Source organism: Mauremys reevesii, linkage group 12 (assembly GCF_016161935.1).
Source record: "Mauremys reevesii isolate NIE-2019 linkage group 12, ASM1616193v1, whole genome shotgun sequence".
NCBI classification, from domain to species: Eukaryota; Metazoa; Chordata; order Testudines; family Geoemydidae; genus Mauremys; species Mauremys reevesii.
In genome coordinates this window covers 17,301,153-17,324,593 of record NC_052634.1, presented here as the reverse complement: position 1 = coordinate 17,324,593, position 23,441 = coordinate 17,301,153, and the positions used below count along the sequence as shown (strand labels likewise).

General features: G+C 53.3%; 1 protein-coding gene across 2 annotated transcripts in view; it reads left to right on the top strand.

Moving 5' to 3' along the window:
* The first annotated feature begins 11,533 nt into the window (after positions 1-11,533).
* ROBO4 (roundabout guidance receptor 4) overlaps positions 11,534-23,441 on the top strand; it is a 70,042-nt gene continuing 58,134 nt past the window's right edge. For both annotated transcript variants that reach the window (XM_039496122.1, XM_039496120.1), the window contains exon 1: positions 11,534-11,829. In XM_039496122.1, coding sequence (XP_039352056.1) covers positions 11,766-11,829 — 64 coding nt within the window. In that variant the 5' untranslated portion in view covers positions 11,534-11,765. The remainder of the gene's footprint in view (positions 11,830-23,441) is intronic.

Below are 23,441 nucleotides of genomic sequence, written 5' to 3'. Positions count from 1 at the left end.
ACAGTGCTGATGGCCCATCAGCAAAGACAATGGACTATGAAAGGACTTAGCCTTCCTGTAAATGTTTCAGCCAGCCTGTAAGTAATGGCTGCTATGACTCAGCAAGGGCATGTGATCAGACCACATGATACTGAACTCCATTTTGGGTACCTGTATTTTCCACAAACTGAGCTGTGAACTGACTTTGGAACAAAGGGTCCCCGGCATATAGTAAAGCTATATTAGGTGGGGTGTGACGTCATCTGGGGGCCTCACTCCCCACACAAGGACACCCCTGGAAACATTTGAGAAACAAAGACTGAACTGGGGGAAGTGATGGCCTCAGGCTAAAAGGATGTCTAGCCTGTGTATGGAAACCTGTTGGATTGCTTGTATCATCAGCCAGGGTGAGAATTTGCTAATTCGTATCCAATCTTTCTAGTATTTTAGGCTTAGTTTGTAGTTTTGTTTATTTGCTAGGTATCTGCTTTGATCTGTTTGCTGTCCCTTATAATCACTTAAAATCTATCTTTTTGTAGTTAATAAACTTGGGGATTTTTTGCTTTATCTAAACCAGTGTGCCTCTGAGTGAAGTGTCTGGGGAAAAATCTCAGCTTGGTTAACACACGTGCGCATATTCCTCTCCACATTGAGGGAGGGGCAAACTGAGTAATAAATTCATACTGGTTGGGTTTTTGACCAGAGGAGGATGGTAGAGCTCTGGGGTACAAGGCCGGGAAGCCGGCGGTATCTTGGCAGTATCCTCTCTATTGTTTGGTTCATGCACTGGCTGGTCAGAACCTGCATGTAACTGCAGCTAGGTGTGTCCTTGCCTGTGTGAACGCTGGTGGGAGTGTAGGACCTAGAGTGGTCTGCAGATTATGTCAGCAGTACGGTGCTGTTAGGGAGCCCAGGCTGGTGAGTCAGTGGGCTCAGCAGGGCCGGCTCCAGACCCCAGCGCGCCAAGCGCGCGCTTGGGGCGGCGTGCCACGGGAGGGCGGCAGATGGCTCCGATGGACCTCCCGCAGATGTGGCTGCAGAGGGTCCGCTGGTCCCGCGGCTTCGGTGGACCTCCCGCAGGCGTGCCTGCAGAGGGTCCGCTGGTCCCGCGGTGGAGCATCCGCAGGCATGCCTGCGGGAGGTCCACTGGAGCCACGGGACCTGCGGACCCTCCGCATGCATGTCTGCAGGAGGTCCATCGGAGCCGCGGGACCGGCGACCGCCAGAGTGCCCCCCCGCAGTGTGCCGCCCTCCTTGGGGCGGCGCAATTCCTAGAGCCGCCCCTGGGGCTCAGTGGTACCCCAATTCCAGGTGGCACCCCAGGAGGAACCCCTCACACTGACTTCTTCTCAACAGTCCCATATTTCCTAGATAAGAAATCCCTAAGAATTTAAGTTTCACCTGCCTTATTTGCTATATTATGCATCAGTGTAACTGGCTGAGATTAAATAGCATCTTTATTGTTATCACCAGTAGCTGGGAGACGTGTTTTATACTTGTGGCTGATTTTTGTAACTAAGGAGGGCTGCGCCGAGTCGGGTCTGTTCATGCAGTGAGCGCCTACCACCACTGGAATAATCCTCTCTGTCTGTATGTAAAGGTATGGGGAGCCTGGCTGGCTGACAACAAAAGGAAAGACTCTGCTGTGTGTGTGAAGCGCTGTCAGCTTTTCTTTTGTGACTTCTTGGCTTGCAGCTGTAGCGGTACGTGGTTGTTTGGGGCTGGGTGTGCTGAGAACACGTCCTTATGGGATATTCCTCCAGCAGGATTTTCTGACTGTGCGTGCATTAGAGAGACTTTAGCGACTAGGCTTCTAGGGCATCTCGGTGTGACACTCAACACAGAGTGGAGTTTCAGAGGGGAGAATTTATTGACTCATCGTCTATGCAAGAGGACAGAGTCCTTCACAACAGGATCCTCAAAAGGGGTTGTGGGGACCTGTGCTCCTAAGTCCCATGACTCTCAATGGGACTTGGGCTCCGAATGCCATCTGACACCCACACTGAGGAACTAGGTTCTTTACTATTTATTCCTATGACTATTGGTCAGGTGGGAGTTCTTTCCTCTGACTACGTGCTCAGCCCTGGGGAAGACACGAATGAAGCCAGTCCCTCCCTAAGGAGCTCATATCTCACAGTGACCATGTTTGCATACTCTGATGCATGGCAGTGGGACAGGGCATTGAACAATCAAAGAACCCGACAGAGACCATACAGATAAACAATAGGAAAGTGGGGACCACAATGACAAGACAATAAAGAAATGAGGATTTCACAACCACAACTATTGATAAGTGATTTCTTGACAGACAGGATGCTACCACACTAAGTTTTCTTTAACCATCCTCAGATCTGTTTCTTTATCTGTTAATAGTGGGTGCCATTAGGACAGGGTCTCCTTCTTAACAGCCTGATATTACATTGTTTTAATGTAATTTAGATGGAATGTGAGGGTGTGACTTCCTGCTTCTCAGCTAATGGCTGCTGCTCGGCTGCTCTTTTAATCCGGCTGCAGACGAAGGCCTTATCCTTACAGTTGGGAAGAGGAGTAAATTAATGTTTGAGACGTACTCCGATGCTCCAGTGATGAGTGCCCTAGTGAGACCCAGGAGCAAAGGATTCCCCTGCCTTCAGAGCAGGGACTGAACAATGGGCAGTAAATAAGGAAGGTGACCAGCTGCCTGGTTCAGCGAGCATTGCCCAGCCTGGGCGCTGATGGGGAGGGGTCCTCTGGAAAGCTGGCATGTGCTGATGTCACTAAAGATTGGATGCATAAGCACAAGGGTCTGAGTCAGGTTGTTCAGGTGACTTTCCTTCTGGCAGTTCCTGATTTTGGAGCGCTTGGCTAGCTTAATTCTGTGCCTTTTGTGGCATCTGTGCGTAACTGTGTTAAAACCATTCTGTGATTCTGGGTGGGGTAAAGACGTACCTTACTCGCTCCGCTGCTTGGGCACTCGCTCGCCACGCCTCTCTGCCAGCCACCCTGCACCGCTCGCTCATCACACCTCTCTATCGCACCAGCCACTCATTCATCAGCTGACTGTCAGCCACCTTCTGCTGCCACCTACCCCTCTGCACGTTAGTCTCTCAGGCTATGCTACATCTAAAAAGCAAGCGCTGGCGGCCGCGGCTAAGCCAAAGCGTCAAGCAGCGCCCAGCGCTGGGAGAGCTCAGCGCTCTCCGTCCCTGTCCACCTCCTGGGGAATAGCACGGGGAGCAGCTGGCACAGCAGCCCCAGCGCTGGCTGACTACTGGCTTGGCGCTGTAGCGCGTAATTTGCTGCAGCAATTTGTTTTCACACCCTGCTGCAGCGCTGCAAATTTGTAAGTGTAGCCAAGCCCTCAGTAATTTTCAGCTCTTCGCAGTCTGGGCAGGAACACTGCCCCATCTCAAGTGATTTCAGCTCTCACTGATTTTTAGTTCTTAGCAGGTAGGGTAGAAGCACGGTCCTACCACAACTGACTTCAGCTCTGCTGGGGCATTTAACATAATAAAGAGACTTTTAATAAAGCCTATTTAGTTTTATTCTTTGAACAACGGGGAGGACCCTTGAGAATGTACAGTCTTCTGAGTGGGGATATCTGTCCCCACCCTTTTTCTTTTCACAGGGCTCTGACAATCGAGCCCCTAGCTTAACAGGGTGCTTTCAACTGAGGGTGGCCCCCTCATTTGGGACAGGATAAGCACAGTCCGGCTTTCCTGTATTCCTACAATAATTACAACATATTTCACTACCCCTGCATTCAGTACCAAGGTGATTTGTACCCAACACCAACCAAAGTTGATCACGTTGACACTCTTGCACCTCTTGAATATATACTCAGAGCAGGAGCAGTTATGTATTTACATAAACACACCCAACTAGCTGTCAGGGAAGCATTTATTCAGACCCTGCTGACATGACAAACAAGGTGTGATCTGGCTGGGGAGCATGGAGGGAGGGGTGTGTGTGTGTGTGGGGTGTGTGTGTGTGTGTGTGTGTGTGTGTGAGAGAGAGAGAGAGAGAGAGCTGGGAGTGGAGCCAGCGCCCTTACTGCTAGCAGTGCCAGTTTAGCAGAGCAGTCCCATCCCAGACAGTGCCCCCCGGAGCCTAGTGAGTTGAGTTGTGGCTCTTTCCCTGGAAGGCAGGGGGAGGAGGCAGACTTTGAGTGGCTGGGACAGGAGCCAGGGTATTTCAGTGCAGACTCAGGGAGGTTCTATGCTTGGACGGTGGGGGAGCTTGGCCTCCACTAGCCTCCCACCAGGCCCTGTTGAGGATGCAGAGCAGCCGTGTCTCACCTGACAGCCACCATCAGCCCAACCTCCACTCACCCAGCCCAGCCTCTGCCCTTAGTCCTCACAGAGGCACCTCCTGGCCCATGCAGTGTCACTGGGGCTTGGGTGCAGTGCAAATCCAGAGGCCCTGCTGCAATGCCAGGGTCTGTCCCTGCATGGCCAAGCTGGCCAGGGCTCCCTCCTGAGGGCTGGGCTGCTCTCCCAGTCTGGTTGTGGTCATGCTCCCTGGGCTCATCCCCCCCCCGCGCCCAGCCCCAGGACCAGGCTGCATTTGGGCTTGCTCCCTGCAGCAGCAGGCTGGGCTCTCGGCTCAAGCCACGTGGCCCTCTGCCAGCCCTGCCCTTCCCCCAGAGCTGACCAGGCGGCCAGCAGTCCATCCCTGTCCCCATGCGGGCAGGGTTGAGCTCCCACTGTGCCATGCCCCTCCTCAGCTGGGGAGCAGGCTGGCAGCTCCGGGCAAGACCCAGCTGCCCTCTGTGCCCTCCCCCTGACCGCTCAGGGCATGTGGGGTGGGGCTGGCCCATCTGCCCGCGTCCTCTAGCTGACCATGAGAAGTGACCTGACCCCGTCCTGCTGCTGCAGGCTCTGGGCTCTGCTCCGGCTCCTTTCCCGGAGGGAGTCAGCAGCGCGTGTGGCCCTGCCCAGGACGTGTGGCACTGTACAGCGCAGCGGGCAGGCAAGCCAGGTGTGCCCACGGGCTGGCCTAGCTGGGAGCCCACTGAGCAGCTGCTGCTGTAACTTCGCAGCCCAGGACCCCCAGCTCCAAGGGGCACGAGAATCTCTGTGTCCTTTGCAAAGAATAAGTCGGTCCTGAACCTGCCACATCCCCCAACAGCGCAGGCCCCAGAAGGCGAAGGACGAGAGCCAGTGTTGTTCGGGGTGTGTAGGCTCGTGATTTGTAAGCTAATCTCATGATTTTCAGGCCCTGACATCCCCCCCACACACCCTCATAGGCCCAACACCGCTCAGCCCTGGCCCTTCTTGGCTTAGTAGTAGGGGGCACACAATGGCTCTGGGGAGGGACACAATATGGCTGGGAGCAGGGGAGAGAGACCCAGTATGGGTTTGAGTACAGGGTTACTCGTATTTGGGTGAGGGAGCAACAGAGGTTGGGGAGTCAGGGTGCTGGATGTGTGGGGGGCAGTGGATTGGGGGGTTCTGTGCCGGATTGGACCCTACTGTGCTGGGTGGGGGCTCCCCCCAACAGCCTCTGTTCTGTATCCAGTGGGGGGTCCCCCTGCAGCTTCAGTTCTGTGACAGGTCCAGGTGGGGGGTTCCTCCCTCCCCCCAGCCTGTACCAGATATAAAAATCCTGCCTGCAGCTGCCGGTCCCGCCGCTGCTCCCCTGCGACCCCAGGATGGAGAGGCGACAGGGACACTTCCTGTCCCAGCCTTGATCTGCTGAGCCACACTCAGCGGATCACCTAACGGCAACAGTGGGCCGGATCAGACACAATGGGAGCTGGAAACGTTGAGTCATCTGGCAATCCTGGCCTTTCCCATCGCACCCGTCCTCCCCCTCCCCAGGAAGAGCCAGCAGCTCCCACGCCTGAGGCCCCAGGCTCGGCCCCTGACCTGAAGCCGAGCAGAACTCTGCAGTGCGACGATCCGCCCTCCCTCAAAGGGCGCTCCAAGGAGGAGCACCTGTCGTGTAGGGCGGGGGAGTGGGGGGTCCTGAACACGCCAGAAAACAGGAGAATAAGACCAGAGCAAAGCTCGTCTCTCCTCCCCTGCCCTGTGCCCCATTCACAGTGACAGTGGCCCCTGCCTGTGGAGCACCCCCAGCCCTCGGCTGCACAGCCCGCCAGCCATTGCAGAGCCTTGAGGGACTCTTGTAGTGGTCCCATCGCTGTGGTGCCAATGGGCAGCTCCTTTCTGTGGGGGGCGGAACACCGTGGGGTGAGCAGGTTTCTCTCAGGGCGCTGGGAGCCCTGGGCCACACTTTGATCAATGCAGAAACCCCAAATAGACAAACGCTGCCACCGATCCCCACCTGCCCCTGGGCAAGTCCCTGCTGCCCCGTGACCCCAGCCCAGCAGTGCCCAAGTCTCTGCTTGAGTCCCAGGGAAGCCGGCATCTTTCCGCCCACAGCTGAGCTTTGGGGTTTTCCCCCCAATCCTCTCAGCCAGTCCGGGATCTTGAGAGGGTGAAAAAAAATCCTTTTGCCTTTTATAGCAATTAGTGCCGCCTCCTGCCCATCCCCCCCCCAAGGACCTCCGCAGGCAGATCGTGGAGATGCGGCGAGCTCTCGGCTGATCACCCAGGCTGACCTGCCAGCCCAGAACTGTCACGGAGAGTGGGGGAGTCAGGGCCCTGCACCCCCCACTTCCTGCAATTCACCATGACTCTCAGCCGGCTGGTAAAACAGAAGGTTTATTAGACGACAGGAACAGAGTCCCAAGCAGGGCTTGTAGGTCCAACCAGGATCCCTCAGCCAGGTCCCTCTGGGGGGCAAGGATCTTAGACCCCAGACTTGGGATTCCCTGCCTCTTCCCAGCCTGCCCAAAACTGAAACTAAAAACCCCTCCAGCAGGCTCTCTTCCTTTGTCCAGCTTCCCGGGCAAAGGTGTTGACTCCCCCCACCCCGCTTCCTGGCTCAGGTTACAGGCTCAGGTCCTGTCCCTCACCTAAAGTCATCCCCTGCTCTCCCATCCCCCATGCAGACCGTCCCTACTGCGTCACAAGAACTTCACCCCGAGATCCCTGCACCAAACTCATGGCTCGGACTGGTCAGAGCAGAGCATTCCTCGGCGAGGGAAGCCCTCACATCCCTTGCAATCTGGGAATTCCCATCACTGGTAGCCACTGCGTCTTATTTCCCGTTTGAACTTGGCTGACTCCAGCTTCCAGGCATTGGCTCGTGTTCTGCCTTTGTCTGATCTGGCCGTCTGGCGGCCTGTCGTATGCATTGCCGTTGTAGCCGTCTGGGCCCCAGGATATTCGAGAGACGAGGTGGGTGAGGGAATAGCTTTTATTGGTGAGAGAGACAAGTTTTTGAGCCATGCAGAGCTCATCGACAGGTCTATCGCAGGGCTTTATTCTGCCAGCTTCCATGTCAAATCAAGAACAACAGCAAAGTTCCTAGTGAACTTCATGGAGTTTGTGGCACTTCTCCCTTTTTGGGGTGAAATCTCTGCTGCGGGGCGGGGAGGAGGTTAAATATTGTTAGTTCACCATTATTAATGGATTTTCAGGGTTTGTTTGGGTTTGTGGTTTGGTTGGTCGGCGTCTGGGGGCAGAAGGGGTTTTGGTGTCAGGGTTGGGGGGTAGAATGGGGGGTGGGTTAGTGTCAGGGTTTGGGGGTTGAAGAGGGTGCCAGCGTAGGTTGTTGCGGGGGATGTTGGGGTTTGGAGGTGTGAGGGGGTGTCAGAGCTGGGAGGGTCATTCTCATGCTGGATAAGGCCTGTTAGAGGAGTGAGCTGTGCGATGGGGGTTGTACAAACCCCACGCTACAGAACAGGGGGGTGAGGAGCACCCAGCTGCACCTACCTGCTGGGTGTGTTCAGGTTAAAGGGCTCAGCACGGCTCAAGCATGGCACTGAGTGCCAGGGAGCAGCTGGAGGAAATGGCATGTCTGGGGGTGGCAGCTCAGCCTTCCAGAGTCAAGAGTTCAAGTTTGACTGAGGTCAGGCCCCACCCAGATCACAGAATCTTCCTCGTGGAGGCTGGAAGTTCTGCACATCTGATGTCATGGTCAATGCAGAGAGGCCACAGAATACATTGCCCAGCCCAGGTAAATCGCCTGCCAATGACATGGCAGAAGGTCGAGTTCCTACAGAGCAAGAGGAACGTGCACCAGACTCACCCCACCCAGACCACAGAGCATCTCGGCGAAGCTCGGAGGTTCTTTCGGCGGGTGCAGACGTGGAGGGGAGCAGGAGCTGTGAGAGGCACAGACGTTACACACCCAGCGGCCCAGGCAGGACAGGAGGTCTGTGTTCGTGAGCAAAGAGATGCAAGCACAGTCCCCCTCCCCCTGCTACAGGGTGTGTGGCACCTGCCCACGCACGTGGCAGACTTGGGTGTCATTCTCAGACTAGGGCTCCACTTTTGTATGAAAACTCCTTCTTTCCAATTGCACCGGCTGCTGATTTCCATTCGTTTGCAACTGCACCATGCTGCAAATGCAGCCTTCTTGCACTGACCCCTGCCTCTTATGGACCAAATTGAGAGCAGGTGTTAGGGGAGCATCTCCCCAAAGCCCATTACCCTCTTTCGAATTGCCCCCGTCTGACTGCGGCTGCTGCCGTGTGCTGGGGTGGATCACTTCTATAAAGGATTCTCTTGCTTCTAAACAAACTCCTTGTAATCAGGGCCATGTTTCTCTGCACCGCTCTGGCTTGTCTGATGGCCAGTGAACACACCGCTGACAATGCTGTTGTCATTCACCAGCAACCAGCGTCTCTCAGGCTGCAGTTACAACGAGCTTTGCTGCCAAAAATGTCGCCCGCCTCTGCCCCAGGTGGGAAGCTAGTGCAGAGGGGGGTGTATTAAGCGTCATGCTCAGAGCAGGTGCACACTGCACAGCAGTCTCCAATTGCCCTCCCCAGAGCTGCCAATGATGGCTCAGACCCTGCTAGGGGCAGGTGACAAAGGACAAGGGTTCACTGTCTCCCCAACATGTACCTCGCTGATGCACACACTCACCCAGTCCCTCCCCTCTGGTCCCTCCCTGCAGGATCCTGCATCACAAGCTCATGCCCTGGCCAGGAGGGAGGGGTGGATTTCTGAAGCCATGCGAGGGACCTCCTGACTGTTCGAGAGTTGCCACCTGCTAGAGCTGAGAGCTGGGTGCTAGGGAGTGAGAGAGCGTCTGAGAACCAAACCAGGGCTGGCTGGAGCTGCCTCAGCACCTCTCCTGCTAGGCAGCCGTGTACTCCTTAAGCATGTTCTGTTTACGTTCATTGCAGCACTTCCTGTCTGCTCTGGAATGTCCTGCTATTGTGAGCCCCTGCTCCCTGCCAAGTCCTGCCGGGGGGGTGAACGATAGAAATAGTCCTTGGGATCGAACCTCGGTAGTAACCATTTAAAATGGGATGGTGCAAACTCCTCCCGTCCTTCCTGCCCCCGTGTTGTAACCCAGTCTCCAGTGCGCTCGGCGCAGGGGCTCTCTGCGCAGTCTGGTTCTGCAGCAGGAGTGCTGCGTGTGCTCTGAGTGGGGTGTTTCCCTTTGCCAAACATCCCAGTGCCGCTCTGTGCACTCAGGGCCTTGTCTGCAGGTCTGGGGTCAGCCTGCCTCCAAGTGGAAATGGTGCAAAATCAAGTGCAGACACCACCTGCGGGCACCACAGCGTCTACCGGCCTCTGCCCTGCACTAAACACCTGTGGAGCTAGGGTGGGTGGGGCCACATTACAGCGCGGGGCTTCGATGCGCCGTCCTGGCTGGGGCAAGAGCCAAGCAACTTCTAGTCAATTCAAGGCGTCACCAACTCTTGCAATTTTATCTCAAGTCTCGCGATAATTGGGCTTTTCCTCGAAGTCCCCTCGCTTGGACCCAGGAGACTAAATCTCGGCTTTCATAGAAAAAAGGAGCCTGGTTCCAGCCTCTGGGACTGGAGAGATGTGGAAAAATGTGGTCCGAGTGCAACCTCCATGCTTGGACCCCAGAAAGCAACGCTCCACCCCCACCCCGCAGTGTATTATTTTTCAGCATCTCCTGATTGGAAGCCAGTCTCACGCTTTGGGGGCTGGACTCCTGGTTTTGGGATGTGTGGGGTTTCAGTTGTTCCCACGTGAAGTGTCTTGGGGCTTTGGACTGGATTCCCAAGGGGATTCTGGTCCCATTCCCTTCCGTGACCCTGAGCCAGTGATTAACACACCCGTGTTCAGACCCCGCTCTGGAGCAGTGCTGAGCACCAGCTATGGAGTACTGGCGGGTGGTCACTCTCAGGCTCTCCTGTTGAAGCTGCTTCACATTGGATAATCATTCAGTATTCAGGGGAGCAGGAACTGAAGCCCAGGCTTGGCTCCCTCACCCCCAGCTGAGTGCCCCGTCCACTGGGCTACAGAGTCATTCTCAGTGTCCGGGCAAGGATTTGATGCCATGTGGAACAGCGTCAACAAGCGAAGGTGGGAGGCTGCTCACCCAGCAGGGGGCAGAGCTGGGCTCGAGTCCCTGTCTAGAGTGGGGACACCAGCGTGGTGAGTTCTCTGACCACTGGACTCAAGGGTGTCAGGGGGGCTCAGGACCACCACCTCCTTGCCCCCCTCCAGGTCTGTGACTCTAGCCCTTAGTTCCTTTGCTTTTGGTAAAAATGCCCAAAACAAAACAATGGTGCTTCCAATTTGTCGACATTTAAAAAATCATAATTCGGGTTTGGTTCAACCCAACGGGATCCCTGTGTCTGATGTGTCAAAACTGCCAGAGAGCAGCAGTGCTCCAAGGTCTGTGCGTGCTCCGAGACCACTCTCTGCACAGCAGGATGGCCATGGCTCTCTGGACAGGGAATGGTCCCTGGACACGCCATGGGACTGGGACCTGGGGCAGCCCAGGGCTAGCCACAATGAGGCATGCGCCGACATTGGCACAGCACCAGCACCATTGGCCCACCCAGCCCTTTGCCTCCTTCTAGCACTGATTTGCACTTCGGCCCTGCCTTCTGTAGCACTTTCCAGCCGAGGATCTCAAAGCACGTCACCAGCATTAATGAAGAAGCCCTCCCAGGGTGGTAGGTCAGTGCTACCAGCCTGGAGCAGCACACGTGTGACAGAGCCGAGACAACAGCCTGGAGCAGCACACGTGTGACAGAGCCGAGACAACAGCCTACACCTCCTAAGGTGTGAGTCTGTGATCTAACTGCTGGGCACCACTATACCCTGTATCAGGGGATGGGATGCTACAGAACTGCCTATGCGTAAAGCTCAATGCTACGGTAAAAAGCGGTCCCAGCCTGGGACTGGCACCCTGGTAAATGTCTCTCTGTCTCTCTGTCTGTCTGGAGTGCAGCAAATGCTCCTGCTTGTTTAGTCTGGCAAAGCAGGGATCCGGGGAAGCGGAGAGCAGAGAAGAAACCTACTCTCATTTTGCACCCGCTTGTTTAGACAGGGACACAGCGCAGGACATGGGCTGTAAATACAACCGGGCCTGGGCCTGGGGGGCTGGAGGTGGGCAGCTAGTTATCGGTCAAGGAATTAGAAAAAGCAAATTCCTACGGCAAGGGGCTTATTTGTCTACGATGCTGGCTTGGCAGGGGCGGATCCCAGCTCTCCTGCCATGCAGCAGGAAACAGGAAGGTTTGTGCTCGCCCCCTCCTGCCTGCGCTCTGAGGAGGGCTCATTAAGCAGCCCTATTTTCAAACTGAAGTTGCAGGCAACAAAGCTGGAGTTCACACACACTCCCCTCCGCTCAGCAAACAGGCACCAGCGTGCACCCGGCAGGGAGAGGAGCCTTCTGAGGCGTGTGGGAGACAAACTGGTGGGAGCTACAGCGCCCCAGGCGCAGCGCGGCGGGTGAATAGGTTCACCCTTTGCCTCGAGTCCATCTGCACCGACCGTCCCAGCGACTGGGAGAGCATGGCAGCAGCGTGGATTGCACTGCAGGGGCTACTGCTGGGTGCAGCCTGGCTGCAGCTGGAAGGTGAGTTCGTTCCCAGGGCCAGGCCCCTGGCACTGTCCTTGTGGTGGGTTATAGCCAGCAGGGCTGACCGGGGCAGGCCTGTTACTTTCCTTCTCCGCACTGACTGTGGGTAAGATGGGAACCCCCTGCCTTAGAACGTCTGCTGGTATCCTTGGAGGAGCGAGTGCTCACACTGCTTTTGGCGAGCTATTTCCTACTGCTTGGAATTGCCTTTCGCCTGAGATCGGCACAAGAGAGCCAGGCAATGTGCAGTGGCCACCAGGTGTGGCCGTGGGAGGCCAGGCTGCCAGCCTGGGGTTGTCTTGAACCCATTTTATTGGCGGTTCTTTCTTTGATCTGGCCCATCAGTCGAACACCAAAGCACCAGCTCCGCACACCAGAGCAGACCAACCAGGGAAACGCTGATTCTTTGGGACGGAGCTGTTGTCTTTCCTTTTCTTTTGCGCATCTCAAACTGCGAGTGCCTCGAGGTCAGAGGCTGCTTTTCTCTACCTGCATTGCTCTGTGTTCAGCTCAGGTGCCAGTGCTGGCAGCGCAGTGCTCTGAGCGCTGAGCTGGGGTGCAGCCGTGTCTGCCTGGGGTCGGCACAGACCCACCAGCCGGCTCAGTCTCTGCTCACAGAGGTGGCAAAGCTGCTTTTTGTCCCTTCACAGGCGGGGGAAGGAAGCATTGGAAACACTTAGAGCGGTTCTGGAACTCTGAATAGGGACAATGCAGCTTTGAGTCACTGCAAATTATCCTCTTTCACACGGGCTCGAAACGTTCCCAACGGCCAAGCTCCCGCTGGTGTCCCTGAGCATTCGCTCCAGGGGTCGGACCCTGCAGCTACTCTACAGAACAGAGAGTAATTCCCAGACAAAAGCGCCTTCGTTTCCTGCAGTTAGGGCTGTAAACAGGAATCAGGAGCGAGAAGGGAAAGAAAGCAGAATGCAGCATTGGTGTGTTTTAAAATAACGTAAACAGCTGAAAAGGAGGAAATTCAGAGTTAATGTTACACAGACACAGACATGCACACACGCAAACCTACAACAATGTGGAAATGCTGAGTCTGATACCCTTAACTCTGCCCTTGTAGTGCCAGCACTTCGTATAAGGCAAGTGCTTCCCAATCTTTTAATTCTGGCGGCCTCCTCGTCACCCCTTGCCAGTGTGGCGGGGCTCTACTGAATCCCACGCCGTGCGGTGAACACACCCAGACCAGCCCTGGTGCATATAGCAGCCTGCTCCTGTTCTGCAGCAGAACGCAATAACAAACATAACATTTCACCTTCTGCCAGGTCAGCCGTTTGTCTCATGCTCCTGGTTCTACTCCTGCCACCCTTGTTCATGCCAAGCTCCCTACTCTTAAGACAGTCCCTGGGACACCAGGCCTTGTAGTGTTGTCACCCATCTGAGTTTTACCCGGACAGTTTGGTTTTTGGCTTCTGTGTCCAGGTGCCGTTTAGGGTTGCCGGGTTTCGACCAGAAAGGCCAGTTGAAAAGGGGACCTGGCAATGTCCAGTCAGATGTACTGACCGGACACCAAAAGCCCAGTTACCGCAGGACGGGGGCAGGCGCCAGGTCGTTAACCTGTGCCACTCCTTGCTCAGCCAGGGCCACCTCCTACCTGCAGGCAGGCTCTTTGTCGGGCTGCAGCAGCTCCTGTCCAAGCCCCAGAGCAGAGGGAGCCAAGCGATGAGGGGCGGGGGAGAGGAGTGAGCGACGGGGTGGGACCTTGGGGAAGAGGCAGAGAAAGGGTGGGGCCTGGGGGAAGAGGTGATGCAAGGGTGGGATCTGGTGGGGAAGAGGTGGGGGGGACTTCGGGGGCCAGTTACCAGCAATTGGAAAGGTGGTAACAACCCTAGTCCTGTAAGGAAGGAATGCTCACATGTTAGCGGCAGGATCAGATCCCATGTCTCTGACTCCATGGAGGCTCTGGCATTTCTTTCTTTATAGGGCCAGAGCAGAGCTCTGCTTGGGACAGAAGTTTCTGTCTGTTTGGGCTGAGGAAGAGGAGGGCCTAGAGTCACACAGGAAGCCTGGGGGGAGCAGGGACTTGACTCCAGTTGTCTCTGTGGCAGGCTAGTGCCCAAAGCACTGGCCCAGCCTTCTTCTCCTCTAACTGTGGGGCACGCTTCAGTTTCTTTGATCCCCAGCAGTTCCCTGCTCTCTTGGCATCACCCAGCACCATGGCATCAACCCTTCTCGCCTGGGCTGAGGCCTCTGGGGTTTTGCAGCGCTACCTGATGCTAGGTAAGAAGCCTCAACAGTGTCGCCGGGATAGGGTGACCAGATGTCCTGATTTTATAGGGACAGTCCCGATATTTGGGGCTTTTCCTTACATAGGCGCCTATTACCCCCATCTTCTGTCCCGATTTTTCACACTTGCTATTTGGTCACCCTACTCCGGGAGCAGAATGGACCCCGGTGCCAGATTCTTGCTGTCCACTGTGCCGGTGGGTACGAAAGCCCCCCCCTCTCCTCCATCAGGCCTCCACAGAAACTGCCGCAGTTCCAGGCCAGGCAGTGGGGTCAGGCTGAAGGCGGATGGCTGCCAGAGCTGGCTGAGAGCACACGGCACTCTACAAAGTGCAGGAGAGCTACTGCTCTGGTCTGTGCACCTTGGAGCCCTGCTTCTGCCAGCTCCAGTGTCACCTCCACCCCATCACCCTCAGGGCTCAATCTCACCCCGGGGTCTGCAGGTTGTGTGGCCCCCGTTGGGTCCTCACGGAGCTGTATGGCCCCCAGGTCCTCATATCCCTGTCCTGCTCTTTGGCACTATGGGCTTTTAGTGACTGATGTGTGTAGTTGGACTTTCAGAAAGCCTTTGATAAGGTCCCTCACCTAAGGCTCTTAAGAAAACTCAGCTGTCGTTGGATAAGAGGGCAGGTCCTCTCATGGATTGGTAACTGGTTAAAAGACTGGAAACAAAGGGTAGGAATAAATGGGCAGTTTTCACAATGAAGATAGATAAATAGTGGTGTCCCCCAGGGGTCTGTACTGGGACCAGTGCTGTTCAGCATATTCATAAGTGATCTGGGAAAACGGGTAAACAGTGAGGTGGCAAAGTTTGCAGATACAAAACTACTCAAGATAGTTAAGTCCAAAGCAGACTGCGAAGAGTTACAAAGGGATCTCACAAAACCGGGTGACTGGGCAACAAAATGGCAGAGGACATTCAATGTTGATAAATGCAAAGTAATGCACATTGGAAAACATAATCCCAACTATACATATACAATGATGGTCTAAATTAGCTATTACCACTCAAGAAAGAGATCTTGGAGTTGTTGTGGATAGTTCTCTGAAAACATCCACTCAATGTGCAGTGGCAGTCAAAAAAGCTAACAATGTTAGGAACCATTAGGAATCGGATAGACAATAATACAGAAACATTTCATAATGCCACTATATACATCCATGGTACTTTTGAATACTACTGCATGAAGATGTGGTCGCCCCATCTCAAAAAATATATATTAGATTTGGAAAAGGTGCAGAGAAGGGCAACAGAAATGATTAGGTGTATGGAGCCAGCTTCCTTATGAGGAAAGATTAAAAAGGCTGGAAATGTTCAGCTTGGAAAAGAGACGACTAAGGGGGATATGATAGCAGTCTATAAAATCATGACTGGTGTGGAGAAAGTGAATAAGGGAGTGCTATTTACCCCATCACATAACACAAGAATCAGGACCCCCAATGAAATTAGTAGACAGCAAGTTTAAAACAAACATAAGGAAGTATTTCTTCACACAACACATAGTTAACCTGTGGAACTCATTGCCAGGGGACATTGCAAAAGCCCAAAGAATAACTGAGTTAAAAAGGAATGAGATACGTTCATGGAGGATAGGTCCATCAATGGTTATTAATCAAGATGGGCAGGTATGCAACCCTATGCTCTGGGTGACCCTAAACCTCTGACTGCCAGAAGCTGGGACTATATGACAGGGGATGGATCACTCGATAAATTGCCCTGTTCTGTTTATTCGCTGTAAAGCACCTGGCACTGACCATTGTTAGGAGACTGGACACTGGGCTAGATGGACCATTGGTGTGTCCCAGTATGGCCGTTCTTATGTTCTGTTCTAATATTATGGCCCTTGTGTGCATCTCCGGCAGCTGCAGACACAACTTCTCATCCCCTTCACCGGTAAGGACCTGCCCATTTTTATATATACATTCAGATTCCATGGTGAAGAACAAATCCCATGATTCCCTCACCGTCAGGGCCCTGGTGCAGGGAGGCAATGGCCCAGCACATCACAGTCCAAGGCCCCACACCCAGAAATGTGGGGGAGGGGAGGGACAGTCAGAGGATGCCAATGCGGCTCAATGGAGAAGCCTTCTCCACCACCACAGGAAAAGTGGATTGGGGCTCTGTCGCAGCGCTCCAGCAGCATCAGGAAATGTGACCTGCTCCCACACGAAGACCCCTTTTCCTGTAAGCATGGGGCCTTGCCGTGGCTGAGAATCAGGCCCAGAGTGACTTGGCTGGGAGGGTGGTACCACTGCACTCGGCCTGGCATGAATACCTGGTTCTGAGCCTGAGTCACCACAGGACACTGGGCACATCACCTAACCTGTCTGCTGGCTAGGCAGGGTGTTAACGACTCTCCAGACCTCGCAGGGGTTGGGCAGCCAGGCTAAGTGGCCTGCAAAGTGTAGTGGATGTGCAGTATTATTAGAAAAGGCAGTTGGCAGTCTGGGGGTTGGGCTAGAGTCAACAAGTTCTGGCTTCCAGCCCTGGGCTCACTGCTGCACACCATCTGACCTCTGCTGCTCTGTGCTGCTGTGACTGGGGAGACCCGTCCCCTGGTTTACTGAATTCTGCAGCGGCCTCGGTGCCTTGTGCAGGCCAAAGGGTGGGATATGGAATGACACATCCCAACGAGGGGCTTTCTGGATAGTGGGATATGTCAGTGGATAGTTGGAAGTTAGTTGATAGTAATATAAATCAGAAGTTAAGAACTGTAGTAAATTGATAAGGGAAGCAAAGGGACACAAGGAAAAATCTATGGCCAGCAGAGTTAAGGCTTACAGAAAATAGATCCTGTCAAACTAACTATCTTTTTTTTGATGAGACTGCAAGTTTTGCTGATAAAGGTAACAGTGGTCATGGGATTTACTTAGACTTCTGTAACGCATTTCACTTGGCACCACACAACATTTTGATTAGAAAACTAAAACAATTAACATGTCACACATTAAATGGATTAAAAGTTGGCTATCTGATAAGTCTCAAGTAAGTAAGTAAACAGGGAATCATCATCAGTTGGGTGTGTTTCTAGTGGGGTCCCACAGGGTTTGGTTCTTGGCCCAACACTATTTAACATTTTTATCAATGACCTGGAAGAAAATATAAAATCATCACTGATAAAGTTTGCAGATGGCACAGAAATTGGGGGAGTGATAAATAATGAAAAGGACAGGTCACTGATTCAGTGTGATCTGATCACTTGGTAAGCTAGGTGCATGCACACAATATACATTGTAATACAACTAAATGTAAATGTGTGTATTTAGGAATCAAGACGGTAGGCCATACTTACAGGATGGGGGACTCTATCCTGGGAAGCAGTGACTCTGAAACCTATTTGGGGTCATGGTGGATAATCAGCAGAATCTGAGCTCCCAGTGCAATGCTGTGGCCAAAGAGCTAATGCGATCCTGGGATGCATAAACAGGAGTCTCAAGCAGGAATAGAGAAGTTGTTTGACCTCTGAATTTGGCACTGGTGCTACTGCTGCTAGAGTCCTGTGTCCAGTTCTGTGCTCACAATTCAAGAAGGATGGTGATAAACTGGAGAGGAGCCACCAGCACGATTAAAGGATTAGAAACCTGCCTTATAGTGAGAGACTCAAAGAGCTCAATCTATTTAGCTTAACAAAGAAGGTTAAGGGGTGACTTGCTCACAGTCTATAGGTACTTACATGGGGAACAAACATTTACTAATGGGCTCTTCAGTCTAGCAGAGAAAGGTCTAATGTGATCCAATGGCTGGCAGTTAAAACTAGGCAAATTCAAATTGGAAATAAGACGTGAGTTTTTAACGGTGAGAGTCACTAATCACTGGAACAATTTACCAAGGATCGTGGTGGATTCTCTCTCACTGACAAGTGACAATGTTGAAATCAAGACGGGCTGTTTTTCTGAAAGCTCTGCTCTAGGGATTATTTGGGGCAGGTCTCTGGCCTGTGCTATACAGGAGGTCACAGGGGTGGATCCAGGCACCAGCACGCCAAGCGCGTGCCTGGAGCGGCAAGCCACGGGGGGCACTCTGCCGGTCGCCGCGAGGGCGGCAGGCAGGTTGCCTTCGGCGGCTTGCCTGCGGAGGGCCTGCTGATCCCGCGGCTTCGGCTGACCTCCCGCAGGCATGCCGCTGAACCCGCGGGACCGGGGACATCCCGCAGGCAAGCCGCCGAAGGCAGCCTGCCTGCCGTGCTTGGGGCGGCAAAATACCTAGAGCCGCCCCTAGGAGGTCAGACTAGATGTAGCCGTGTTGGTCCCGAGATGGGTTGTAATTGTTTGTGATACCCCAGCCGCATGGGTTCTGGTGAGGGGTACACGTACATCATGAAACGAGCTCTCTGGTGACCTGCTGACATCAGTCACCCAAGTGCTGTTCAGACACGACCCTGCGGGCAGTGAGGCCAGGCCCCAGCCTCGCTGTAACCGTGCCCTGGCTGGGCTGATGCCAGCAGGCGGGTCCTTGCGTTGTGCCAGGAGGGGCCTGTGCTCCTGGGGAGGGATCTCGCCCAGGGCTCAATGGCCCCTGGTTTGTTTTCTGGAGCCTCTCCCTGTGCTGTGGTTCTGTGGGGCCATGCGCCATTCACTGCCTGTCAGGGCTGTTCTCCAGGCAGGACAATGCTGCGATTGTGCAGCCCTGCTCCCAGGGCGGGTCACTTTCTGCAGACACATTCACATGGAGAAGTTCCCGGACAAAGAGGGAAGGAGAGAAAAGCTGGAGGGGTGTGTGTGTGTTTGTGGGGGATGGACACCAGCCCCCAAGAGGAGAGCACCCTCAGCCAGGGACTCCGCACAGCCACTGAGGAGTGCAGCTCCCATTTGGAGACCAGGACTCGCTGTTCACAAACCCCGTCCTGGCCACTCTCTGACACTTCACTTGCCATTTTCAGAGCAGTTTTGCTTCCATGGAGCTTGGGCCCAGCAGAGAGAGGATGGCAGCCCCAGGCCAGCCCAGCGGGGAGGGCGTGGGCCTGTCCAGTGAACTACACAAGCCCCATGCCTTGGGCTCCCCCTCCGGCCCAGCTTGCCGCGAAGCCCCTGTCTGTTCTCCTTCTGCAATAGCTTTTGGGGCATATGTAGCACATGACGGCAGTGGGGCCACTGACTGTCCCAGGCACAGCGCAGCGTTGGCCCGGCCGTACCACGCGGCTCCCCGACACCAGCCCAGGCCCCGGGACAGCCACACTGGCCAGGGAGCCCACGGCAAGGCGCATCCACTGCATGCGAACCAGACGCTGTCGGCTGGAGGAGAGGGGCTGAGAGGCCGTGGGGTGCTGAGCGAAGGAAGGGACTGGTGCTCCAGGAGCTCAAGCATTGGCTTCGGGCGCTAAGGGCTACTCCTGGGGCTGGCCGAGTGACTCGGTCAGCCTTTCTGAGTGCTAGTTTCCCGACCGTCGCAGGGGAAGGGGATTGACATGCAGCGCCTCCAGGGCTGCCTGTACTTAGCAGAGGGTTGTTAAGGGCAGTCGGTGTCCGTGGCAGGAATGAAGCCCATTGCTGGCCCCTGTCCACTAGACCATGCTGCCCCCAGGCCACTAGCACTGGGCAGTGGCAGCAGGGCTACCCAGAGGGGGGGGGACAAATGGGGCAATTTGCCACAGGTCCTGCAGGGGCCCCCACGAGAATATAGTATTCTATAGTATTGCAACTTTTTTTTAGAAAAGGGGCCCCCGAAATTGCTCTGCCCCAGGCCCCCAGAATCCTCTGGGCAGCCCTGAGTGGCAGTGCACGTGGGTTTGTTCCCACCCACTGTGAATGCTTTTCAACCTCCCCATTCTGCAGAAAATCAAAACCTCATTAAATGAACTAGCCAAAACCTGCTCAGCTTTAGGGGTGGGGCTGTGACCATGGATGTGAACAGCGCCACCTGCTGGCTAAACACCCTCATCCACTGCACTCACCTCGCATACTGCTACTCACCGGAGAGCCCATGTCCTGGGATGCTGGGCTGCGCTCCAGCTGCCCAGCCAGCAGTTGGGGAGAGGAGATGCTTCTTGCCCAGAGGCAGAGAGGAGGCCAGCAGCAATGGGCAAAGGACAGAAAATATCCCCCCCAGCCTCAGCCCCCTCCCAGGCCAGCGCCTCTCTGCGATGTACAACAAAGCCACACCTGGATCAGTGCGAGAGAGGGCAGAGACTATAGAGCAGTAGGAAGGCAGCAGCAGTGCTGTCTGTCCCCAGGGTGAGAGCTGCAGCCCCAGGGGAGTGACCCACTGTCCAGCATCACCATGTCCTACTGCCATCCGCCAACACATACACTGGATCCACCCCCTGGTGTCAGCCCAGCCAGGGCAGGGTTACAGCGAGACTAGGGGCCTGGCCTCACTGCCCGTGGGGTCGTGTCTGAACAGCACTGGGGCGGCTGGTCTCCCAGCTGGTGTGACTCAGCATTGGGGCTAGCGAGCTGCTGGCAGCCCAGGAATTGGTGTGTATGACTTGCATGGCTGTAGCTGTGGGCCTAGTGCTAATGAGAGCGGAGACAGAAGCTTTGCTGCCTGGCTCCTCCGTGCAAAGGGAAACCAGCCAGAGGGAAGCTGGGGAGGTGTTAGAGATGGCCACGGACAGCACTGTCAGGGGGGGACCCCCCATGCTAATGGTGGGTTTTAACTCCCACCCAGGACTTGCTCCAACACCATTCTCAGCTGTATCAGCAGCAGTCACCTTGGTCAGCCATACACAACCTCAGTGCCCCCAGCCACCGTTCAGGCACAGAATCATAGAATCTCAGGGTTGGAAGAGACCTCAGGAGGTCATCTAGTCCAACCCCCTGCTCAAAGCAGGACCACCCCAACTAAATCATCCCAGCCAGGGCTTTGTCAAGCCTGACCTTAAAAACCTCTAAGGAAGGAGATTCCACCACCTCCCTAGGTAACCCATTCCAGTTCTTCACCACTCTCTCAGTGAAAAAGTTTTTCCTAATATCCAACCTAAACCTCCCGCACTGCAACTTGAGACCATTACTCCTTGTTCTGTCATCTTCTACCACTGAGAACAGTCTAGATCCATCCTCTTTGGAACCCCCCTTCAGGTAGTTGAAAGCAGCTATCAAACCATAAGAACATAAGAACAGCCATACTGGGTCAGACCAAAGGTCCATCAAGCCCAGTATCCTGTCCTCTGACAGTGGCCAATGGCAGGTGCCCCAAAGGGAATGAACAGACAGGGTTACCATCAAGTGATCCATGGCCTGTCACCCAATCCCAGCATCTGGCAAACAGAGGCTAGGGACACCATTCCTGCCCATCCTGGCTAATAGCCATTGATGGACCTATCCTCCATGAATCTATCTAGCTCCCTTTTGAACCCTGTTAAAGTATTGGCCTTCACAACACGCTCTGTCAAGGAGTTCCAGAGGTTGACAGTGCTTTGCATGAAAAAATACTTTCTTGTGTTTGTTTTAAACCTGCTACCTATCAATTTCGTTTGGTGGCCCCTTGTTCTTGTATTATGAGAAGGAGTAAATAACACTTACTTATTTACTTTCTCTATACCACTCATGATTTTATAGATCCCTATCATATCCCCCCTTAGTCGCCTCTTTTTCAAGCTGAAAAGTCCCAGTCTTATTAATCTCTCCACATACGGAAGCTGTTCTATACTCCTAATAATTTTTGTTGCCCTTTTCTGAACCTTTTCCAATTCCAATATATCTTTTTTGAGATGGGGCGACCACATCTGCAGGCAGTATTCAAGGTGTGGGCGTACCATGGATTTATATAGAGGCAATATGATATTTTCTGTCTTATTATCTATCCCTTTCTTGATGACTCCCAACATTCAGTTTGCTTTTTTGATTCCCGCTGCATATTGAGTGGATGATTTCAGAGAACTATCCACAATGACTCCAAGATCTGTTTCTTGAGTCGCCCAGTTTTGTGAGATCCTTTTGTAGCTCTTCGCAGTCTGCCTGGAACTTAATGGTCTTGAGTAGTTTTGTATCATCTGCAAATTTTGCCACCTCGCTGTTTACCCCTTTTTCCTGATTGTTTATGAATATGTTAAGTAGGACTGGGCCCAGTACAGACCCCTGGGGGACACCACTATTTACCTCTCTCCAGTCTGAAAACTGACCATTTATTCTTACCCTTTGTTTCCTATCTTTTAACCATGAGAGAACCTTTCCTCTTATCCCATGACTGCTTATTTTCCGTAAGAGCATTTGGTGAGGGACCTCGTCAAAGGCTTTCTGAAAATCTAAATACACTATATCCACTGGATCTCCTTTGTCCACATGCCTGTTGACCCCCTCAAAGAATTCTAATAAATTGGTGAGACATGATTTCCCTTTACTTAAAACCATGTTGACTATTTCCCAACATATTATGTTCATCTATGTGTCTGACAGTTTTTTGTTCTTTACGATAATTTCAACCAATTTGCCTGGTACTGAAGTGAGGCTTACTGGCCTGTAGTTGCCGGAGTCACCTCTGGAGCCCTTTTTAAAAATTGGCGCCACATTAGCTATTCTCCAGTCATTTGGTACAGAAGCTGATTTAAATGATAGGTTACAGATGACAGTTAGTAGTTCTGCAATTTCACATTTGAGTTCCTTCAGAACTCTTGGGTGAATACCATCAGGTCCTGGAGACTTATTACTGTTTAGTTTATCAATTTGTTCCAAAACCGCCTCTAATGACACCTCAATTTGGGACAGTTCCTCAGATCTGTCAGCCAAAAAGAATGGCTCAGGTTTGAGAATTTCCTTCACATCCTCAACAGTGAAGACCGATGCAAAGAATTCATTTAGTTTCTCCGCAATGGCCTTATCGTCTTTGAGTGCTCCTTTAGCACCTCTATTGTCCAGTGGCTCCACTGGTTGTTGAGCAGGCTTCCTTCTTCTGATGCATTTAAAAAAAAATGTTGCTATTACTTTTGGAGTCTTTGGCTAGCTGTTCTTCAAATTCCTTTTTGGTCTTTCTAATTATATTATTATACTTCATTTGCCAGAGTTTATGCTTTTTTCTATTTTCCTCATTAGGATTTATCTTCCACTTTTGAAAGGATGCCTTTTGGCCTCTCACTGCTTCTTCTACTTTGTTGTTTAACCACGGTGGCACTTTTTTGGTTCTCTTTCTATGTTTTTAAAATTGGGGTATACATTTAAGTTGAGCCTCTGTTATAGTGTCTTTCAAAAGTTTCCACGCAACTTGCAGGGATTTCACTTTTGGCGCTGTATCTTTTAATTTCTGTTTCACTAACCTCCTCATTTTTGTGTAGTTCCCCTTTCTGAAATTAAACGCTACAGCATTTGGGCCGCTGTGGAGTTTTCCCCGCCAAAGGGATGTTAAATTTAATTATATTATGGTCACTATTACCAAGGGGTCCAGCTATAGTCACCTCTTGGACCTGATCCTGCGCTCCACTTAGGACTAAATCAAGAATTGC